This window comes from Haemaphysalis longicornis, unplaced genomic scaffold (assembly GCF_048455015.1).
Source record: "Haemaphysalis longicornis isolate Haplotype H1 unplaced genomic scaffold, Haemaphysalis longicornis Haplotype H1 scaffold_1, whole genome shotgun sequence".
In the NCBI taxonomy this organism is placed as follows: domain Eukaryota; kingdom Metazoa; phylum Arthropoda; class Arachnida; order Ixodida; family Ixodidae; genus Haemaphysalis; species Haemaphysalis longicornis.
Window position 1 is genome coordinate 301,938,086 of NW_027526203.1, and position 21,608 is coordinate 301,959,693.

Here is a 21,608-nt window from a genome sequence, read left to right on the forward strand (position 1 = left end):
ACACATCACGTCGGAAATATTAACAGCCGGGCTCATGAATTACAGCCCGAGCCCGGCCCAGGCCCATGGCTTCGAGCCCGAGCCCGGCCCAGGCCCGCGGCATTAGTCCGGGCCCGGCCCGGGCCCGCCAATAAACCACTGCAGGCCGGGCCGGGCCTGGCCCGGACTTTCGGGCCAGCCGGGGCCTGTGCAGTACTCTACCTCTAACTTTGAGATCAGGGTGCTAAAGAGAGCAGGAAAATGTTTTAAGTGCGAATGCACTTTATAAGCGACCCCAAACCATCCACCGCCGGCGGCGGCGGCGGCGGCGTCCGCAGTGCTCCTCTATATTTAAAAAAGAAACAGCATCCGGCGCCAGGTTTCGATCCGAGGACTCTGCGGCCGCAGCGCGACGCTCTGCAGACTAAGCCACGGACGCCACGCTGATATCAGTGTGAGTAACGCGCCTTATATCTTTAACGCATTCAAACTACGTCGTCAGCGGCGTGCGTTGGCGTGATACTACAAACCCGATGGAAGAGATGGAAGAGAAGGCGGCGAGGCGGTGGGCTGCGGGGGCCGAGCGCAAGCGCCGCAAGCGGGCCGACAACCGTGCATTCGCACTTTCACATTCTCCCCCTCGGGGAAATGCGGGGGAATTTTTGTTTCTCTTTTGTTTTTCCCGAGCCTGGTGCGTGCTTTGCCGCAACTCTTTCTGCTGATTTTCTGTTGTCAACGTCAGTTAGCTGGGAAATGAACATATTTGTGGTTGGTTACTCCCCGTACACGCCTTTGGAGTGATCTCTACTTTGTTTTCGCATTAAAACTTTTGAAACTCGCGGAGTCGCCAACGCGGCAGGCGTGGGGTCACTGCGGACAAGCGCGTTTTACCCAGTTTAAGTTGCGGCGCGTAGCGGCGGGGCAATGCACTAGCGCCGATGGTGCTCTGGCTTGTGTATTTCCGGTTTTTTTGCCGGGCATTGACAGAAAGTATAAAGGAGGCGCTGGTAGGGTGGTTGTTTTCTGGATTGGCTTGGCCACTGTAGCCGCGGGTCTGGCTCTTACCCTCTCACTCCTCCGTGCACGCATTCGCAGGCTTGGAAAATTGTCGGTAATCGCTTCGTATCGTTTTGAGTCCCAGAACGCCGACGACAGGAGTTTACAAGCTCCGGTAGATTGATATTGAACGCCTGGAATGCCTTCCAAGGTGCGTGCACCAAGCTATCTGTTGCGGCGAACGCCGTTTGGGAAATGACGACGGGAATCGAAGCCGTTGCATTTCTTTCCGCGTCCGTTGCGTAATATCACCAGTTACTTGGTTGTAATGCTTTACTTAAGACGTAATAATCCTTCACAAATGTGCACTTGCAGATGTTCTTATGGGGTGATAATCAAGTGTGTGTAGAGGTCGTCGCGTTGTCAGTCGGCCTGTTAGGTAATGTTTCTCATGCAGGAGCCATGTGCGGTAAACTATTTCTCGTCTACTCTGGACTGCGTTTGCTGCTGTTTCGCGCACCCAAATTGTGTCACTTTCTGGGACCCGAAGCTACCCACGCAAAACACTTTTCACTGCTACTATTACGCTTACATCTCCGCTGAGGAACTACTGGAGCCCCCCCTCGTCAATGGTTCTAGATCATGTTTCACCCTGTGATTTTTGTTATGTTGGTTGAAAATGCCAAACGTGCAGCTGCACAGCGTTAACTGTCGTCTTTTCTTATAATGGTCGTCTTGGATTACTGTGCTCTGTTCTTTATTTAATGGTCGTCTTGGGTTACTGTGCTCTGTTCTTTATTTAGGCCGGAAAAATACCTAGATTAAGCCGGAAAAAATACCTAGCTTTCTGGAAGCCTCTAGAAACAATTCTTGATTCTTCTTTGCAGTTACGTTCCTGTGGTGCTGCACTTAATTTCACTCTGCCGTCATTCACGACGCCCTTCTGGAAGTTCTGATATCAAGGTGAGCTTTGATAGCTCCGAATAAACCGCTCGAAAATATTTTTTGGTCTGGTGACCCAAGCCATTTTTGAAACCTTATTGTGTTTTAAAATTTCGTGGGGATGTTTCAAATCACGGAATGGCTACTTCATTTAGGTGCTACGTTAACGAATTAAAGAAAAATACGAGTTTTTTTTTTTCATTCTGACGCTTGGTACTTGGTTCAGGTCAAAACAAAATGCTGTTAATGATAATTATGACATATCGTTGTGTTGCCAGCAAATAGGCAGAGTTCTATACCAAAAGTACTAAGAGCGGGATGCAGGTGGGTCTGCTCTATTCGCAGGAATTTTATCAATTCAGTGATGCCAAATAATGTCCATTGGCAGGACTGAAAACAGCCTGTGAGCTATACATCTGAGTGTAAAGTCTCTTCGATTTGGTCTACACTTTCTGCGTGGGTGCAGAATTAGTTCAGCCAGTTCAGCGCAGGCACCGCCACTGCAGAACTGGTCCTGAAACTTTTGTCGTCTGCGTCTGCACCTCCTCACTGGGAAGTGCAGGGAAAGCTTTGAACTCATTCTGCACTCTGCACCGACAGTAAATCAAAGAGAAAAGTGCAGGCTGCACTGGAAAATTGAAGAGGCGAATGCTGCACTACCTGAATGAGTGCAGCAAGTGCAACCAAATCAAATAGACTCCTCGTTATCTCACGTTGGCAAAAAAAAAAAAAAAAAAGTAAAACCACCAAGAGAAAGCCAAATGGCAAAACTAATAGGTTGTAGTGGCAAGACAAGAGGGCCCATTGGCACTTTGGCATTTCTTTGTATTCTTCAGGGGAAGGGGGCTGTGCAGAGCTGCAGTGGTGACACAGGTGTGTGATGAGAGAGGAATGTTGTCCTTGGGTGTGGGAATTGCTGCTGTGAGGAATAAAATGTTCGTGCACCTCATGAGGGACAACAGGCATGAAGGCGGGGGTGTGGAATGATGTAGGGGACCTTTTGCTAGCATGCAGTGGGGCCCAACAAGAGCGATGTGAGGAGTAATGTTTGGGACCTTGAACTTGCTCCTCAGAATTAATACTGGTGCCTCTTTTCACTTGTCGCTGTAGTGACGAGCTTCTCATCACAGACACTTGTGTTGTTTCATTCTGTACAGAGGTCAAAACTCATAACAACAATGCGCGAATGCGCGACTTTCGATACGCGCAGCGCAGCCTGCTGACTGCGGCATGTGAAAGCTAGTGCCGATGCTTCCTTGTTTTGGGGGGAGAGATTCGACACCAAAAGTCCCTCACCATGACCGCCGCCAACGCCTATATTAAACATTATCTGATGCTGATAACCAGCACAGTCTCGTTTTTGCCTTTGGTATGGCTCCCACATTCCCCCTTTTTTATATCGGAACCATTCCAAAGCCGATAACAAGACTGCACTGGTTATCAGCGTAAGATAACATTTAATATAGGCTTTGGCGGCGGTCGTGGTCCGTTTTTTGGCGTCGAACCTTGCCCCCCAAAACACGGAAGCACCCGCAATGGCTTTCACATGCCAAGATGCCGCAGCGCCATCACCTAATCTCGCTGGTCATGCCGATGGCTATCAGCAGGCTGCGCTGCGCATATCGAAAGCCACGCATTTGCGCGTTGTTGTTAACAGTTTTGACCTCTGTACGTCATGAACGGGCAAAGCTCTTTGCATGGCTCTGGCATTTCATCTGGATATTCAAAAATGTGAGATGTGCATTGAGGAGCGTGATATTCAGTCATTCAGGCATTAAAAAAGAGAAATGAACTATCTTTGCACACTCACTCCTAACATCTCTTGGTAACACCCCTGTCCTGTGCTTTTATTTTCAAAGCAATTAATAAAATTTTATTTATTGCTTGATTCATAGGGTCATTTTAAAAATGGTATCAGCAGAAGTTGCCAGATTAATTTATTTTGCATTTTCATGTCTCTATCTTACTGTGGATGGGCATGGGCGGGACACATCATGTGCATGAGGGACAACAAGCAGACCATTCGTTTAACCCTTTCACTGTCACTGACGTACCGGTACATTTTCGCATTTCCCCTCCACAGTGTGACTGATGTACCAGTACGTTTTCCATTGTGCAATCAAAAATTCGCGTCATAGCGCAAAGCGGGTGCACACCGCCTGGACTGTTCGCGCCATCTGTTGAATCTTTCTAGTAGCTCCTATTTTCACTCGCTAGCTCTCTATGACTGTATATTGAAGAGTATGGAGCTAGCGCGCCCACCCTTCATTGCTGGAAGGCTTGGTTGCTCGGCGCGCTGTACTCTGTCGGGATGAGTGACCATGTGGCATGTGTGCGATTACGCCTGGACTGTTCATGCCATCTTTCGAATCTTTCTAGTAGCTCGTATTTTCACTCGCTAGCTCTCTCAACGGTATACAGTCTAGTCCACTTATAATAATATCCAAGTGCCAAGGAAATCCCATCGTTATATCCGATCATTGTTATAAGCGGATTGCGGAAAAAACAAAGACGAAAGAGCTCTGAAAACATTTTATTTGCATGCAAGCAAGGTCGTACTACTACTTATTTGCGGAAAAGAAGCCATACTCGGTTAGGTTTGTTTGCCGCACGTGAAGCTAGTGCACATTTCTTTCAAGAGCATCTGTAGGTGATTCACCTAGCTGAGAGAAAAGTCTTTGGCCGAAATGAAATCCCTGAGGGACTGTGCCATGCATTGGGCCTCCTGCGAAGGCATTACCTGTGGCTGCACAACCGCATCGTTAGAGTCGTCACTGTCACCGCTATCAGCAGCACGTATCTGCGCAACAGTGGCCTTTGAGTGAGGCACTCGGATGTTTCCAAAAACATCGGCTCTGATGTCCCTCCCGCGGAAAAAACGGGGGCAGTTGAAGAGGCACCCAGTCAAATTAAAAAATCAGTGCACACGTGACAAAACAAGCGAACGTGCGAATCGCGAGCGAGCGGCTCCGCGATCATGCGGGCGGGCGCGGGGACGATGCCAATTGCCAAAGCGGTGGGGTTCGGAGGGAAAACTGCTCTCCTCCTCTCCGCTTTCTCGTAAGAGGCACAGTCGACTCGTTTTCTGAGGGGTGGAAGGGATGTTGTTGTTTTTGAACACGTTTATTTCACATTTTGATGCAAGACTAATCGTGGCTCGCGGGGCATGTCATCGACGTGGTGGGCCAGCGGGAGCTCGCATTTTCGGCGCTCGCTGGAACCAGATTCAATCGTTATATCCTGTGTGGCGGCACTGGAGCATTGTAATAATCGGTTTATTTTCCCATAGAAAGCATATGAAAGTGGATGGTGCCATAGCTGTTCATCGTTATATCCGATATATTGTTATATACGGTATCGTTATAAGTAGACTCGAGTTTATTAAAGAGTATGGAGCGACCGCGCCCACCTTTCGTTGCTGGGGGCTTGGTCGCTCCATGCACTGTGCTCTGTCGGGATGAGTGGCCATGCGGCACGCGTGCGATTTCGTATGTAAGGGTTGTTGTGCCATCTGCAATGGGTTTCTAGGTTTTTCTTTTATTCTGTTTCCGCATCTGGTATGACATGCCAGGTTAGCCCAGCGCATGGTTGCCTCTCGAATAGACCGAAACATGACTCAATCGCGGCTTTCACTCGCTCATTTCTGTGCGTTGTGCGAGCTGGTAAAAGTGCTCACTCCGTGTTCGCGGTTACTTTCGGATGGCTGACCGCGCTGGGCCTTCGACTGTGGACAGCAGCGATGGTTCTTTGATTCCTATCCAAATATGAGTTGAGCTCGGATTCGCATTCTGAGAATTTCTTATCCGGGAAAGGGGTGCGAGTTCCACAGCGTCAGATTCTGATGTTGAAACAGTGTGGTCGTCGTCCCGGAAGTGGCCAGCAAACTGAAAATATCTGGAAGAAAGGCGATTTCTCAGCCACGCTCTTTCCTTTTGACGCATTACGTTCCTGATGCTATCATAGTCAAATAAATCACTATGTTCCTTCCCTCATATTTCGGAAACGAAGCTGACACTGGAGGTGTGTCACAGCCAGAAACACCCGACCAGTGATGCCAATTTAGCGGATTTTCCGCTAAATTTGGCGGAATTCATTTTATTCTGCCGGGGAAAAAATTAGTCTAGCGGCTAGTGGATTTTTTGACGGGCCATTTTCATACATAGCGGATTTCTGGCGGATACCTCACGCAGTGCACCGATTCAAAACCGCCCTGCAAGAAACCATTTCCGTGTCCTCTAAAAATGCAGAAATTGTTTAACTTCAGAGAATAGGAGGACGCTTGTTCACTTTGCTTTCAAGCTTGGTTAAAAAAGTTGTAATTCCGACAGAGCAGATTGACGTTCTGACGTGCAGACTTGAGGACCACTTGAACCCCAACCCATATCTGGGCTACCTGTTTGAGACGTACGTTGACAATGTAAAATTTGCTCAGAAGACGGACGGGTTCTCTCTCGCAGATGAAGCTGTGATGCGAGAAAGCTGCATAAGTTTTATTACAATGCTAGTAAATCAAATCAGACCGCGACTTCGAGACAACATCACAGTTCTCCAGAAAACATCACTCTTATCGGTAGAAAACGCTTTGTGCGTCGTGAAGGAGCCATTGATTCCTCTGCTGGAAACAATGGCAGTACCCCCTGAGACAATCGAAAAAATTCAAAACCCGTGAAGCAAAATCACCCTCCTGGACTGCAAGCAAATATCATACACGCAGTCGTTCTGGTGTGAAGTTCACTCTTATAAGGACGCCTGCGGCGAAAACCCGTTCACCGAGCTGGCCGGATTTGCCATGTCGATGCTTGTGCTGCCGTATTCAAATGCCGAAGTAAAGAGGACGTTTAGTCAGCTTAACATAGTAAAATTCATGCTGAGGAACAAGCTGAAGCCTGAAACCACAAGCGCCATCCTCGTCGTAAGAGCGGGGCTGAAGCGACACCAGAAAAGTTGTTTTGATTACGAACTTCCCGCGACCGTTGTTAGTGCAATCGGGACATCTGCAACATATGTGCAACCAAGCCACCTTTCTGGCCCCTTAACAAGTACCAGCGGTCCTGTGGAGATGGTGTCAGACGACGACAGCGGCGCCGAAGACCTCGATGTGTTTTTCGTTGACCTGTGAGTTCTTTTTTTTCATCAGTGTGAACATTTATAACTTTTAGCCTCACCTGTGATGAGGTTGACAAATGACGACCACCGCAGCACTAAAGCCACAAGTGTTCTAGTTAGACTCCTTGGAAGACTCTTATGTTATTTCAGCTTTCGTAGTTTTGGGGAGTTTTAAGAATGATAAAGGTATTTATCATACGAAATTGCACTGTTTTTTAAATAAATTAGGCCCTAGCGGGAAATTTAGCGGATATGTTTTAGAATCTAGCGGAATCTGGTGGATTTCTCATTGCTTTTTGGCGGATGTCTGACCCCCAGCGATGGCAACACTGCACCCGACAGTGAAAGGGATAATGGAGTGGCTGCCAGTAGATCATAAACGCAACGGAGGTGGACCAGGGACTCTATGGCGAGATGAATTATGGAAATTCGGGGGCAAAGGGTGGACTCAGCTAGCACTTGGAAGACAAGGCTGGAGATCTTTGGGAGAGGCTCTCATCCTGCAGTCAACACGACCAGGCTGATGACGATGATGATGGCCTTGCTGTATTTTTTAGGGTGCAGCCCTTTGGCGGCCGTTTATGGGCTGAGGGGCGTCGCCATCGGTGTCATTGAGCGAACGATAGCAAGTCCGAAGAGGGAAAGAAAGCAGAGGGGGAGACTGTCGAGAAATTGGGAGGGGAGGGTGGTTCGCCATGGTGGCGCGGTACGCTTCTTCGAAAGTGTGCGGGGGAGGGGGCAGTATGCTGTGCCTGCACGAGACGCTCGACTGCGCGACACTTGGCGAAAATGTGAGGGGGGCGTGCGCTTGCTTCCCAAGACACAGTTCGCAGTCCCTTCCTGAGGCGCGCTTCGCGCCGCCGACGCAGAGGCTCACCATAGCTGCCGTTGAAATAACACACGAGTGAGTGCTGCCGCAGCAGCCATCAGTAGTGAGTGCTGCACTGCAATTTAGGCAACCGGTCGTGCGATTTGTCAGCTGCTGCAGCTAAACGAGCTGCCAGAGCGGAGGCTCCGCACCGCGAACGCCAGAACCCCGAGTGAGGTCTGAACAATGAGCGAGGCAACCGGTGCATGTGCTTCGTCAGCCACAGCAAATACAAGCTTTCTGTAACCATACAAACATGTTGGTCTGAAATTGTTTGCCTCAACATATTCTGCACAGTCAAAACAGCCAAACAGCTGCGCCCACATATCGCATTAGGGAGTATCGTAATTGCCAGCCAATTTCTTTTTCGCTTTCAGACAAACACTTTTCATTTTGCCATCCCCAGTTTGCGTCGTCACAAGTTGTCGTTTGCAAAGATGTGTTGGGTGGCAGTACCCGTTTTGAGTCTTTTGACCTTTTCTGCATTAGGAGCAACTGTTGCATCTGCGGGTGATATATTTGTATTCAGTGCACTGTAACCTACCAAAATAGGCCCGTTTGTTTTTACACTTGGCTGCATCTCTAATGTGGAAAATAAAAGTGAGTAATGGAAGTATGGTGTGCACTGCAATGGATCACTGCACAATAGGATAAACAGATGCTCAAGCAGGCTGTTGAAAAAATAAATGAGAGTTTTTAAAACTTTTTTTAAGCAAATTGCTTGTTTATTTTCACTCAAACTTTGCATGAATGTGGCATTTTATGGTCTGTTTTGTTTAACACCACGATCAGGGACTGAACCTATCATTTTCTTGTTACAAATCGAAATAAGACAATTTTCACCTGTGTAAACCATGGCAGCTGTTATAAAAATAATGACTGTTGTAAAGCAGCAGCGTCACCTGTCTTGTCCAAAATAAAATACAGAAAGCAAGACTGGTTTATTCTTTACCTGGTTTATTTGCTTTGTGAACCATGTTTGCTACCTTGAAACTTATGTCAAATTCCAAATGGGGAAAGGAGCATTCCGAAAGCTCTCTTTCATGTAAGAATGCACATCGTTTATTGGTCAGACGGGGCTGGAAATGCGATCATCCATAAAAGTCTTAAACAAGTGAGCAAAGTAGTGTTTCTGGCATTGAATGGGCTCAGAAATGTGCGTTTTTAAATTGTAATTATTGCGATTGGAGGCCCTAAGTTTTCTTTCGGAGCTCATTTTTGCCTGGTGTTCTCCACAAGGCTGATGTCACTACCTTGCCCTAGAGCGTACTGCCTTTTTTGTTGGCTGTGCAGTGGCAAGCATGAAGAGGACACACTCGGAGGCAGTGACAGGGAGCAGCGGGAGGGCCAGCCCATCGGTGGGGGCAGTGCCAGGCACGGGGACTCCCATGCTGCTCTTCTCCTGGGGCCTGGGACCCCACGGAGAGCTGGGACTCACTCAGGTCAAAGGTGAGGGGAAACGTGGCAGCTGAGGAAGCGCCCTTTGCTTTGCTCTGGCTGTTGGAGCCGTCCGTTTGTGTGTGGACAGATGCATGTTTATGATTGCTTTCCGTACACTGACAGGGTGGTGAGAAGTGGGACACATGCTGACTAAAGTTCGACTGTCAACCACAGTATATTATGTATTCTGGGTCCAGCATGCGATAAAACGCAGGAAGAACAGAGGCGATCACATGAGGGAGCCAAACGTGAAGGGCCAATGGAGTTCTCGTGCTTCCCGAGCAAGTGGTCTTTCCTGCATTGTAGCTAGGACGACGTCACTAATCGAAGTGGAAATGTGTGATGTGATGGGCCCTCCCAGGGGTGGCTCGATGTGGCTCTGGCCCAAACGGGGGCAAACTGGCAGCCTTTTGAGAGCTTCCGTGTACGCCTTGTACCTTTGTGAGGGTGCTGAAGTGTTGGGGGGGCATCGCAGAGGGTGTGGACACGGAGACAGCTGTGGGCCAGCCTGAACGGGTGAGACGCTTCGGTGTCCGGGCAGTGCGGGACGTGGCCTGTGGCCAACGGCACACGCTCGTGCTGCTGGCAAACGGCTCCGTCTACAGCTGTGGCTCCAATGACTTCGGCCAGCTGGGTCAGGACCGTTCCATGCGCAAGCTGGGTAAGGACTCCGGCCATTGTGTGAGGGGAATGTGTCACAAGTGAGAGACGGGATGAAATTGCAGTGGCATTGGGCTCTAGTGCAGCTGAAATCCTCCCAAGCACGCAGTGTTCTAGGTGAGATGGTGGTGGGACACAATGATAGTTAAGGCCAAGAGCACCACCTAGTTAAATTATATGCCGGGGTGGAAGTGCTGTGCCATTTGCGCCTTGCTGCACCAACCCTTCTTTCCTGCGCCACCCTGCTCCAAAAGGCAGCATTGTGCCGAAAGTGCTCCCACGCGGTGCTGTGAAATGTGAAGCAACTGTAAGATGATGTTCAATGCCAGTCGCATTGCGTAGGGAGCAAGCAGTAAGGACCCTGTTCAGCAGTCATTCACGACCTGGCACGCTCCGGCTCTCGAAACGACTTATGCTCTGAGTTACTCGTTACAGTTTCCTAGGCTCCAAGTGGCGGCACAGTTTCACGGGACTTGGGAGTGTGGGGTACGGAGAACGCGCAAACTTTTCCCCTAAATGCAGCTTCACCGCACAGTGTGCTTCACCATGAAGCGTGTGTTGTCACCAGCAGTTGTTGCAAACTTCCCACTTATTAAAAAACAAAGAAAATACTAGTTCTCTAGTTCTACGGTTCAGTTGGACCTTCAACATCTTATCTTATCGTGAGTGTGCTTGCCATTCCAAAGGTACAGGTGCGGCCCTGGCACAAGTGAGAGAGGAGATTCTGGTATGCTAGCAGCTATGTGCGAGTAATCGGCTCAGTAGGTACGTTTTGCCGTACAGCAGTGCTTTTTCTGGCCCGAAGAGGGGCTCCCCCTTCCCCATCCTCCCTCCAGTAAGCCCTCCATTTGTGCTAAAAAAAAGTTGATAAACATTGCTATGGTCGTTATTTGGATAAACACGACACAGTTGCACGGTAATTTTTATGTAGAACAAAGTATTAATTACTTGGTCAACAGAATGGTAAATTTCTTCTCTTGTGTTTTGTGAACATCAACATGTATTTTTAATTTGTCTGGAGTCTACTCAGGTTTAGTTACGTGATGCATCTAATTATCTCGTTTCCTCTTAGTTTATTTTTCTCTCCATTTCTTTCTCTCTTAGTTTCTATTTTTTTTTTTTTTAGTCTCGTTTGGTGTAGAACAAAGTTAAACTTTAAAGGAGCCATGAAGAGAAAACAAAAGTTTGTTTTATTCGAAAGATTAGGTGTTTCATAGTACCCCAAGCGCTTTCCCGGAAGCAAATGATGCTTTATTCACTGAGAAATAAGGCAATTTAAGCCAAAATTTTAAATCTCCCGCTAAAATTGCACATTTGGTGACGTGAGCAATGGTGTCACACGGGCCGGTCCATGAAACAGATACTTAGTATGTCGACTCCATATAGCACCCACACGCGGGAGTCGACCGAGACGGCGGCCATTTTAAAAATGCTAGTAAAACCTAGTGCACCCGCAGCCCTAGTCATGGAATCGCCTGATCCGGAGAACAAAACTCTCGCCGAGGAGCTCGGGCTTGCATTTAACAACCTCACACCACTTGAACGCTCAACGCTTCTAAGTGCACGAGCGGCAAGAGTTGTGGGATACGCGGTGGACGGAAAAGCGACCATTCCGCGATAGCCACAACAGACGAACGCCCTGCCGTCGGCACCGCTGCCTCGTCAGCGCCGTCGCCACGGACGAATACAGACTGGTACGTATGTGCCGTACTTTTATTACGGTTAATAATAGTTCAACTTCAGTAGCAGTATCGCTTATGCCAGTTGGCCGGTGTCGTGTATGGAAAGCCGTTCGCGCGAGCTCTCTGCTTCGACCAGAAAGATACGAGCGTCAATGCGCGGTGTTTACGGCATTTTTCCTCCAAGGTCAGAGCGCCTCGAACCCGAAAATTCGTCTGCGCGACGGCGAGATGTCGAGCTCGGCCAGGCGGTTGTTTCGTACGCATTGGCGCACACGCTTGCGTGTTCGTTCGGAACTTCAACCGTTTACTCCACCGTTCTTTGTCATAAAAAGAATGTGCAGTATGTTTCACGGGCATTTAGCTCGCTATGCAAACTGTAAGCCCTGCCTAACATGCATTTGCTTTTGCCGGCCTCCGCCAATCGCAGAGCTTAGCCCATGTGACGGCATAGGTTCTGTTGCGGGAAATGAGCTGGTGGGTCGCATGACCATTCCCGTTTTTCCTAATTATGTAGCTTATTTGAGCGAAGTTTGCGTTATAAGTGGTGTCGTTATGGTTCTAACGAGGCAATCTTTCGAATGAACCAAACTTGTGTTTTCTCTTCATGGCTCCTTTAAGGGGAGACGCTCCTCGAAAACACTTTTTTTTTGTTATACAACTTAAAGCTTCAGAAATTAGACCACTGATGTAGTTTTTCCTCCCGATTCCAAATCTGTAATCAGTTTTTACATAAGTGCAATAGTTTGTGAGTTATGTTGCAAGTAATGGTGAAACTTCATAAGTTTTCCGGGAACTTTCGCGCATACTAAATGTTCATGCAGAGAGTTGTTCAACAGCTCCTTTTGCTCCCTATTAGCCATAGAGTGCTGATATCTAGCTAGAAATTGTACTGAAACTTTGAAACTATGAAAAAAATATCTGCGTAGCAAAGTACTGTTTTTTTGCCACTAAACTACAATTTAATTTATTAATAGATATTTACGGCTGAGAGGTAGTGCTCATTCAAGTAGATATCGGCACTCTACGCACTCTCCTCAATGTGTGTGCCAAATTTCGTTGTCGTATGACCATTCTAAGTGCCCGAAACACTTCCCGCAAAAAATGCAAATTGGCCAAAATTGCGAAATGAGAAAAACACGTTTGAAAGTTTGAAAGTGCGTATTTACAAAAATGAAAAACACAGTAGCACGAAACTTGTGCTGAATATAGACACACATGTCCAGAGGGAATACTGAGCATCTAGAACTCTCCAGCGCCGTAGGTTTTCCCTTCCCGGCTGGTGCGGCAGGACTCTTCCACCCGGGCCCTCTTGGCTGCACTGCGGCGGTGTGCCCTCGCCTCAGCGGTCTGACGCACATTCATCTTGTGCATGCGCATGCTGTCTCGGCGGTCGCTGAGGGTAACCAGGGCCTCGGAAGGAAGTACCCCAAGCTCTTCCAGCACCTTTTCAAAGCTCGCGTGGCCCCTGTTGAACCACAGGACTGCAATGGCTGTGGCTGTTTCCACAGCAGTCCGGGAAGCAAACCGGGTCTTTGGACACAGCAGCCATATTTTGCTGTTCAGGGACTCGGCCGCGTTCTGTGTCTTGCCGTGGAGGCACCGGGAAAGCAGCTTCGCATCTGTGAGACGCTTGTAGATGGGGAGGATTGCCAAACCCTGGGCCTTGGTCAGGAGGGGGGTGTGGCAGGGTGCAGGCTGGCCCTGGGCCTCAGCCCGTCGGTGCTTGCACCACGAGTCTGGGCCTTCAGGACAGAACTTGTGGCTTCCGGCACCGTCTGTTGAGCACGAGTGCAAATATGAGGCCCATATGGCAGTGTACATTTTGCGGACATTTCCCCGATTGTTCACAATGGCCACCTGAAAGTAGGTTTGAAGCTTCTGGATGGTGGTCTCCTTCAGCTTCTCCCCTCGTGGAAGTGGCGTTGGCAGCTTCCGCAGGCCGGTGCCCAGACGTTTCGCCACGTGGTTGGTGCACTCCTCTTTTTCAATTGAGGTGTCGGCGTACACGTTGGCATCACAGACCCCGTTGTAGGCCTTGCTGTCTCCATCACTTAGGAAGATGGTGAACCGCAAGGGCGTCTCATAGTCTGCAGTCCTCTGCCAAATCCGCACTGCAGCTTCGGCCTCCATGGCATGGGAAGAACAGTCGCAATTCTTCTCACAAACGGGATGATGAAACGCCTGCCATGTTTCCTCCTCGCCTCCCATGTCTTCATGTAAACTGCACGACAGGCAGAAGTTAGAAAGCACTTCATAGTCCAGGCACAAACCAGTGTCCAAAGACACCACAGTTCCCACACCATTGTGGCTTTTGTGGCCTCTTTTTTGCCATGTGCCGTCAAACATGACTGGCACGTCACTATTACCAGCCACCTCTTTGGTCACGCTGCGTGCCCTTTGCATGTTTTCACAGACAGCCTTCACCGCCGCACTGTGAATTTTTTTGCCGATAGCATGGAAGGTCTTATGGTGCATAGGGTTTGGCAATCCAACTACTCCACAAAATCTCGAAAGTTGCTCATGCCCGATGCCGACGGCCCGCGCTGCAAGCACCACTTTCAGGTTCACGGCAAAAGCGTCACGCGAACTGCCGCTGTCGTAGCTTCTGCTTGCACCGTGGCCGCCATCTGACGTGACCCGCTTCGACGAGTACGCGGACGAAAGGATGCTCTCCGAGCACTCCACATTCTCACAGTGTAGTTCCAGAAACACAGAAAGGCCTTTCCACTTTTTATTCGGCGCCCGAACTGCTAGTTTCCGCTCGTGACAAACAGGGCATGCCGCGCCTGCGACGAGAGCCGTCAATCCACCCAGCTCGCACAGCACTACGCTTTCGGCACGATCGGCATTCGGCCTGACGTCGTTTTCGAAAAACGCGATCTTTTTCTGCGATGCGCTCACAAAATTCACTGCAGCGTTGATCTCGTCGTCGATGTTGCCATGGTCGACGTTGCCGTGGTCGATGTTAGGCCTAGCGGCCGCTGGCCCGTCGGGGACATTTTTGTCGGCGGTGACTTTGTTGTACGTCTTCCGCCGCTTCCCTCTGAACTTGTTCCTACTTCTGTATTTCCGGTGGTCGGCAATGGCCTTTTTCGGGCTTGCCATCGCTCGAAAACAGCGGAAAATAACTCCGGAAAACAGTGAAGCGAACTACGGCAAGAACACACAGGCACTGTCAGCCAATGGCGGCCCCGCGTCAGTGGCGCGCGGTTTGAAACGGCAGGAAAAGACTGTTTTTGTTGCTTTTTTTTTGAGAATTTTCGTGAACGTACGAGACTTCAGGAACCGGGATCGTGGAGAGTAAGGACAACTCTACACGAGCCAGCGGCCGCAATATGGCGGACAGCTCTTCTCGCGGCCCCGCGAGCACGCGAACAGCACCAAGTTTTGCATAAATTTCGTGATGCCGCGCGTCACTGCCACTCACTCAGACGCATTTTTCACCGACTTCTGATGCAAATTTCGATGTGATATTTTCAGATGTCAAAATATAATGTATAAAGATGATAAAGCAACAAAAAACAGAAAAGGTGAAATTTGAAAAAAAAAACGCGACTTTTCGACCCGCGTCTCCCCTTAACAGCCTAGATGCAAAAGGGACCGTTTTGCCTATCTCTGGTCTTCTCTGGGCTGTTTGTCATGACTGTGATGATGTTGCAATATTACGAACGTTTATTTTTTATTTGTCTGAAGAGTAGTTAAATGTAGCGATTCAAAGCATCGCTTAAGTCTAGTTTTTTCTTAGTTATTGCTCTATCAGCTGTTATGTTTTAATAATGGGAACATATGTTTTCTAACTCATTGGAAAATTGTTTGGCTAAGTATTGATCGAATGTTGAGCAAGAACAATTTTAATTTTTGCGTGTGTTTACTAGCAACAAAAAATTGCAAATAGTTGATGTTTGACTCTAGAAATCTGCTCCCAGACAGACTTCCACGGCTCTAAAACTTGTCTTTTGATGCTCAAAATCTTCTCCAAAACTCCCCTTGTATTGCTCCAAAGCTTTCAAAACAGCGTTATTTTTGCTCCTTGAGCTGCTCTGAAAGGCTCAAGCCCGCTTCCACCACTGCATATGGGTCATTCAACGCCAAACGTCCCAGGCAGTTCACTGCCATCTCCGATTACACTATAAAAAATCATGGCCGACCCCTTCAGTACACTATTTGTCCTCGTAATCAATTTTTTTTTTTCGGGAAAAAATTTTCTGTCTCTCTCACAGCAATTTGAATATCGGAACTGTGACCAAAACCTAGGTTGCAAAAAAAAAAAAAAAAAAATCATAGAAATGACATGACATATAATATACAGAGCCCGGCGAAAAAATTCCGATTGGTAGAAACAGAACCGTGCTTCCTTGCTACAGCTCACTGACCACTGCTAGTGTGTCTCAAAATGTGCTTTTCAGAGAAGCAATGGGGCATTTCTGGGCCATATTTAGACATCTTTTTACGAATGTTACAACTTCTTCTGAGACACTCTAGTTGCAAATTTGTTATATTGTTGACGGTAAGCGCGGGAAAACAGGATGGGAGTCAGGAATCGAGGGCTTTCAAAGCAGTAAATGCATAAAATTTGAAAAATTTGAAATATTGCTCATGTTTAAGTGCTTATCACAGTGTGTGGTGGTCCATGTAAAAATTCAGTCTTAGGCTTATTTGAAAGTGCTAGCAAAGGGTATTTATTTCTGAAAGTTTAATCAGAGTCCTTTTTGTTTTAGGCGAGACAATATTTTTTATATTGAGCGTTCCTCAAGGCCTCTGCCGGCCGGCTGTAAGTGTGCATCACTGCACCAGGGATCCCTCAGCTCCAGCAAGAGATGCAACGGTCATGCAGTTCTAGAGGCTGTGTGTTTCGTTGACTTCTATTGATGTTGGCTTCTTTCCAATGTTGGCTAAAAATATGGAACACCAACCTGTAGGGCTGATTCCACGACAGCCACCTTTTCTTCTGTATTGAAACGTGGCACCCTCTATCAATGCCAAACCAAGGGCTCGATCTTTTCATGGACTGTTGTTAAGCGCACCAATTCGGCAACAGTAGCCCCTGTTCCCCATAGACGGAGGTGCCCTCTATGCCAAAACAAAACACTATGCCTTCCTTTGAGCAGACGTTTTGTAACAACGCTCAAAATGGTCTTGCGGCACCCTGTTTATGTTTGTATAAACGTGTGCGAGCATGTGTCAAAAATATGTGACGGCACTGGCTCAACTTATTATGCTACATTGTTAGGTGCCTTATCACTACAAATTTTGTAACCAAGCCTGTGACCTTCCAAACTTTTTAACGCATTGCTTGAAAGCTAGAGGTTCCTTTTCAAGTCTGTGCGCATTGTGGAGCCAGTTGTCGCTGAAGTGCTGATAGACAGCAGGGTGAGCAGGGGACACGCATCTCTCGAGGGCTTCATAAAAGCTACCTGTGGCAGCAGGTCCTGAGAAGGGCCTCTGCTGCTCCTCTGAACGGATCGTTCCTCTCTCCTTCCCTGCGGGGCTACCAACAGAGCAGGTGAGCACCCTGGCGGCGCACGAGATACGGGCGGTGGCCTGTGGCGAGGCCCACTCGCTGGCCCTGAGCGATGCGGGCCAGGTATTTGCCTGGGGCTGCAACCGGCAGGGCCAGCTGGGCTGCGGCACGGAGGACGAGAGCCGGCTGCGGCCGCGCGTGGTCAAGCGGCTGGCCACCCTGCACGTGGTGCAGATTGCGTGCGGGGCCGCCCACTGCCTCGCCCTGGCCAGCAACGGCGAGCTCTTCGGCTGGGGCAGCAATGGCTACGGCCAGCTGGGCCTGGGCGGGGGCTCCACGGCCGACGAGCGCCTGCCCCGCCGGGTCTCCCACTTGGTTGGCGTGCCCCTGGCCCAGGTAGCCTGCGGGGCCATGCACAGCATCGGCCTCACCCCCTCGGGCACCGTCCTCGTCTGGGGCCGCAACAGGTCAGTAGGCCTGCCGGGTAAGGGCCTCGGATCAGCTTCGGCCAGAGGGCACCCGTCTGATCCAGGGAGGTCACTGCCATCGTTGTGTGCAGGCAGGATCTTCGAACAGTGGTAACGAGGGCCGCAAGCGTGCCTGTGTGATCATCCTTCTCTTTGCACCCTCACTTTGCGTTCGTTCCCCTTCAAGGCCGATACGTTTCAGCGTCTGGAAACATGAAAGGCTTTGTTGCATGCTTGGTGTCGGGCTAGTTGGTTGAGCATCATTTGTAGGTTGGCTCTGGGTATAACAGTTTATCGTTGGTAGGCTTGCACAGTCTACGTCAAGTGTACATGTTCTTTACAGTCTGTCTTTGTGTTATGCCCAGTGCAAGCCTGCAAAAAGACTTTGTTGCTCCCTGTCTGATTTGTAGTCGGCTCACAAAAGTACTCGATAACCAATACGTTGCTTTTTGTGCCTGAATTATAAGTGGTATGCCTGTATTGAAGTCTGTTGGAGGCAGACTGTGGTGAGGAAAAAACAAAACAAAGCAAACATTACGTCTGGGGTTGACTTTGAGCTGTTACACTAGTCTCCACTTTGCACCGAGTGTTACCCAAATAGTAATGATATAGTGTACAAATGCATGTCACATGGTTATTACACAGCATATTTATTTTTATTATTAAATAGAAGGAAGTTTCAAAGAAACTATAAAAGCAACAGGAGGGATATATGTGCAGGTGGGTTATGGGGTGAAGTCGATGTCATAGGGAATAGGGAAAATGGGGTATGTGCATAAGATGACTCACTTGACTAAATTGGATGCTTCAGAATACTTCACGGAAACTAAATTTCTCGCGAGCTATTCTGACACTTGAGAAGTGTCCTGATAATTTAGAAACAAAGGGCATGAAAAACGGAACATTGTTGTTGAAAGCTCCTTCTATTTCCATATTGTCGTGTCTCTGGTCTTGGTCTTTTGTTACAGTGAAACCTCGTTATAAGAGACACTGTTACAAGAGACACTTGGTTATAAGAGATATTTGAAAATGTTCACCATGTTTGCAATATCTCATACGAGAGACATGGTTACAAGAGGCACTCTGTTACTAAGGGAAACTGTTTTAGGTCCCTAGAGTAGATTTTTCACTATTTAGAGGAGACACCATGGAAGAGGGGAAGATTGTGTGGAAAACTGCTTTGAAGATGCAGCTCAGGTCTGCATCCAAGAGACCGCAGAGGTTTCCAGAAACTTTTCAGAAGTTTGTGTGGGGAGATATGGGCCTTGTGTGCTCTAAAAAGCATACAGATTGTGTAGTCCTCACGCAATTAACTGGTGCCGCAGAGGATGAACCAGAGGAGGAGGATGATATTTCAGGGCACGAAGTGTCTGTAGTTGAGGCTGATGAACATCTGAGAGCGCTCTGAGCAACAGCCGGGCTTGCAAAGTGAAGTGCTTTACCTCCAGAAGTTGGAAAGGAAGTTAATGCAATCTGCGGTCACTAAAACTACTATGAATGACTTCTTTAAGCCATTTCCTGTAGGCATGCTTAAACACTCTTCGATGCAGATGGATGTAACGTGATCTAATCTGACTCCACACTGCTTTTACAATTTTTGGTCACTAGAGACCTTGGGTACAAAAGACATGTTTCCCGGGTCCCTTGAGTCTCTCTTGTGACAAGGTTTTACTATTTATGCTTTCTTAAAGGCCAGGGTAGACAATGATAAACTAGTATAGCCTATTAATGTGCCTGCATGGGCACAGGTAGTGATGGTAAGCCATACTCAGTGTAGAATAACAAGCTACCACATTCCTAAGCAGAAATTTTTATTTCTCTGGGTAAGGGGGGCTGCTCTCCCCCTGACCCCCCCCCCCCCCCTCTCTCTCTCTCTCTCTCTCTCTCTCTCTCTCTCTCTCTCTCTCTCTCTCTCTCTCTCTCTCTCTCTCTCTCTCTCTCTCTCGATATATATATATATATATATATATATATATATATATATATATATATATATATATATATATATATTATAACAGGGTGTCGAACCAGAACTGAACCGTTATTTTTTGAGCACGCTGAACCCAAACCGGAACTGAACCGAAAAAAGAAAAACACGGTTACCGGTTCATGCCAAAATGGTTCGACCCTCCGTTGTTGATATTGCACAGTCAATGCAATTCAGGCCTTTTTTCTTTCACGTACCATCAACTTCGTACCCGCCCACGCACATTTCCTTCCAGACAATTGAACACTATCACGCTCTATGTAACAACAGGGGAAATGAATGAGCACCAATGTAGCAGTGGTCTGTTGCTGCTGGAAGCGCGAGCGTAGTGCAAGCTGACCAAACGAAATGTCATTCTCGGCAGCTTGCAGGGGATATAAAACGACTTTGCCCTTCCCTAGCTGCGACTTCATTAGAGCAATCAGGCTGCAGGAGTGCTCCACTGCACAACAGCGAAAGCCCACACCCGGTGTGGACAAACTTTTTGCATTTCATAACTTGTTTAAAAAGTCCAACACCTGCAAATTGTTAATAATTAACTTAACAAGTGCGACTGCAGGAGCTGCTCAGTGGCTAAGCCGTTTGCTGCTGACCACTAGTGGCCTCGATCTCCCTTCCCCACGACCGTTTTCCTGAAGTAGATGGAAATCGAGAACGGCCGTGTATCGAGATTTTGATCCATGTTTAATATCACCAGCTGGTTAAATTAAGTCTGCCGGCCTGCAACATAAGCTGCGCCTCGGAGCAGACATAGAGCACGGGGCATCAAATGCACCAGTTTTTTAAAAAATGTGTTTACACGGAAAACAACAAAAAAGAAATGGCGAATCACGTTTTAAAATATTACGCAAAAAGTAAATAAAACCAAATAAGTAAAAAAAAAGCACTAAAACGTGGATATTGCTCTATACTTTTCTTTGCCCTGCCTTTCACAACCAAACGTGTCATCAATGCGAAGGAAATGAGTTCCATGGTCAGTTTTTGAGTACAGTACAGTGGACAAGTTCCGTTTTTTACAGATGCAAATAACAACAGATATGTCAAGGAAAGCTGTTAAGGTGCGCACTTAATCCCTTGGCAAGAAACTGCAGCCCTCGACCTTGTCTTGGAAGCAAAAACAGTAATAAAGTAGATGACACATGCAGGAAGGCAGGCCGATACCTCACACTGTCCCATCCGCCCAGCGATCATCTTTTCTGCTTGTTCTGCTGTTTTGCCTCTTTCAGATCTGCTTTTTTTTTCGAAGGTGCACTTGTACTGACTGCCCAACTCTCTACATTACTTCTACTGCTACTCGTTCCGGAGGGGAGTACTGCTGTGGACGAATTAAAGAGCGTCTACCCGAAAAAGTCCCATCTCATGCTGCGCGCGTCAAATTTCCCTTTCATTTTGTAACAGCATAATTTGTTATAAGATTCTGCAATGTAGCACATGGAACGATGGCCGGGGGTCAGGTGGTACGATGACATACTGATTGTAATGCACACATCCGGTATAGCTATCACAAAAGTAATTGCAGTGGTCCGAGCAATAATGCAGTGACTGAGCGTTAACTAAAGCTTACTTTTAACAAAAGTGTGGCTAGCACATTCGATAAGGTCGACATTCGAACAAATTATTCAGGGTGACCAAGTCTAATTCATTGGTAGTATTTATGTGCCTGTTGTAGGATTTTTCTGTTTTGTTACAAATATAAAAAATGTGTGCCATTGGTATTAAGCGCTGGTATTTGAATACGCCAGTACGCAGGCCTAAATTTAAGGCTTCAAGGTTAGCGTGATGGGCGATTCCACAGCGACGATTGCGATTTCAACAAAAAAGGAAAGGGCAGAAAATACGTCCCACCGTCATATCTCTTGGTGGTGGCTTTATGAATAGTCGCTAGGACAACGTAAAGTCTGGGCGAAAAAGTGGGTGGTAAATCCAGGGGTGAGACAGCTGCGCATATTGCGCACTTTTGATACAAATCTGCTTTCCTGCGCCAGGCTGCTCCAAAAGCTTGAAAATTGCAAAAATTGCG

The 21,608-nt window shown here is 47.9% G+C and overlaps 2 protein-coding genes across 4 annotated transcripts in view; one reads left to right on the forward strand and one right to left on the reverse strand.

The window, feature by feature from the left end:
- Nucleotides 1–1,026: 1,026 nt before the first annotated feature.
- The window catches only part of Herc4 (HECT and RLD domain containing E3 ubiquitin ligase 4), a 127,456-nt gene continuing 106,874 nt past the window's right edge, over nucleotides 1,027–21,608 (forward strand). For all 3 annotated transcript variants that reach the window (XM_077680945.1, XM_077680948.1, XM_077680953.1), the window contains exons 1-5: nucleotides 1,027–1,186; nucleotides 1,863–1,938; nucleotides 9,185–9,340; nucleotides 9,807–9,992; nucleotides 17,172–17,601. In XM_077680945.1, the coding sequence (XP_077537071.1) occupies nucleotides 9,193–9,340; nucleotides 9,807–9,992; nucleotides 17,172–17,601 (764 nt within the window). In that variant the 5' untranslated portion in view covers nucleotides 1,027–1,186; nucleotides 1,863–1,938; nucleotides 9,185–9,192. The remainder of the gene's footprint in view (nucleotides 1,187–1,862; nucleotides 1,939–9,184; nucleotides 9,341–9,806; nucleotides 9,993–17,171; nucleotides 17,602–21,608) is intronic.
- LOC144149401 (uncharacterized) lies at nucleotides 12,913–15,239 on the reverse strand. The gene has a single exon (XM_077680961.1). The coding sequence runs from the start codon at nucleotides 14,776–14,778 to the stop codon at nucleotides 12,913–12,915; it is 1,866 nt and encodes a 621-aa protein (XP_077537087.1). The 5' UTR covers nucleotides 14,779–15,239.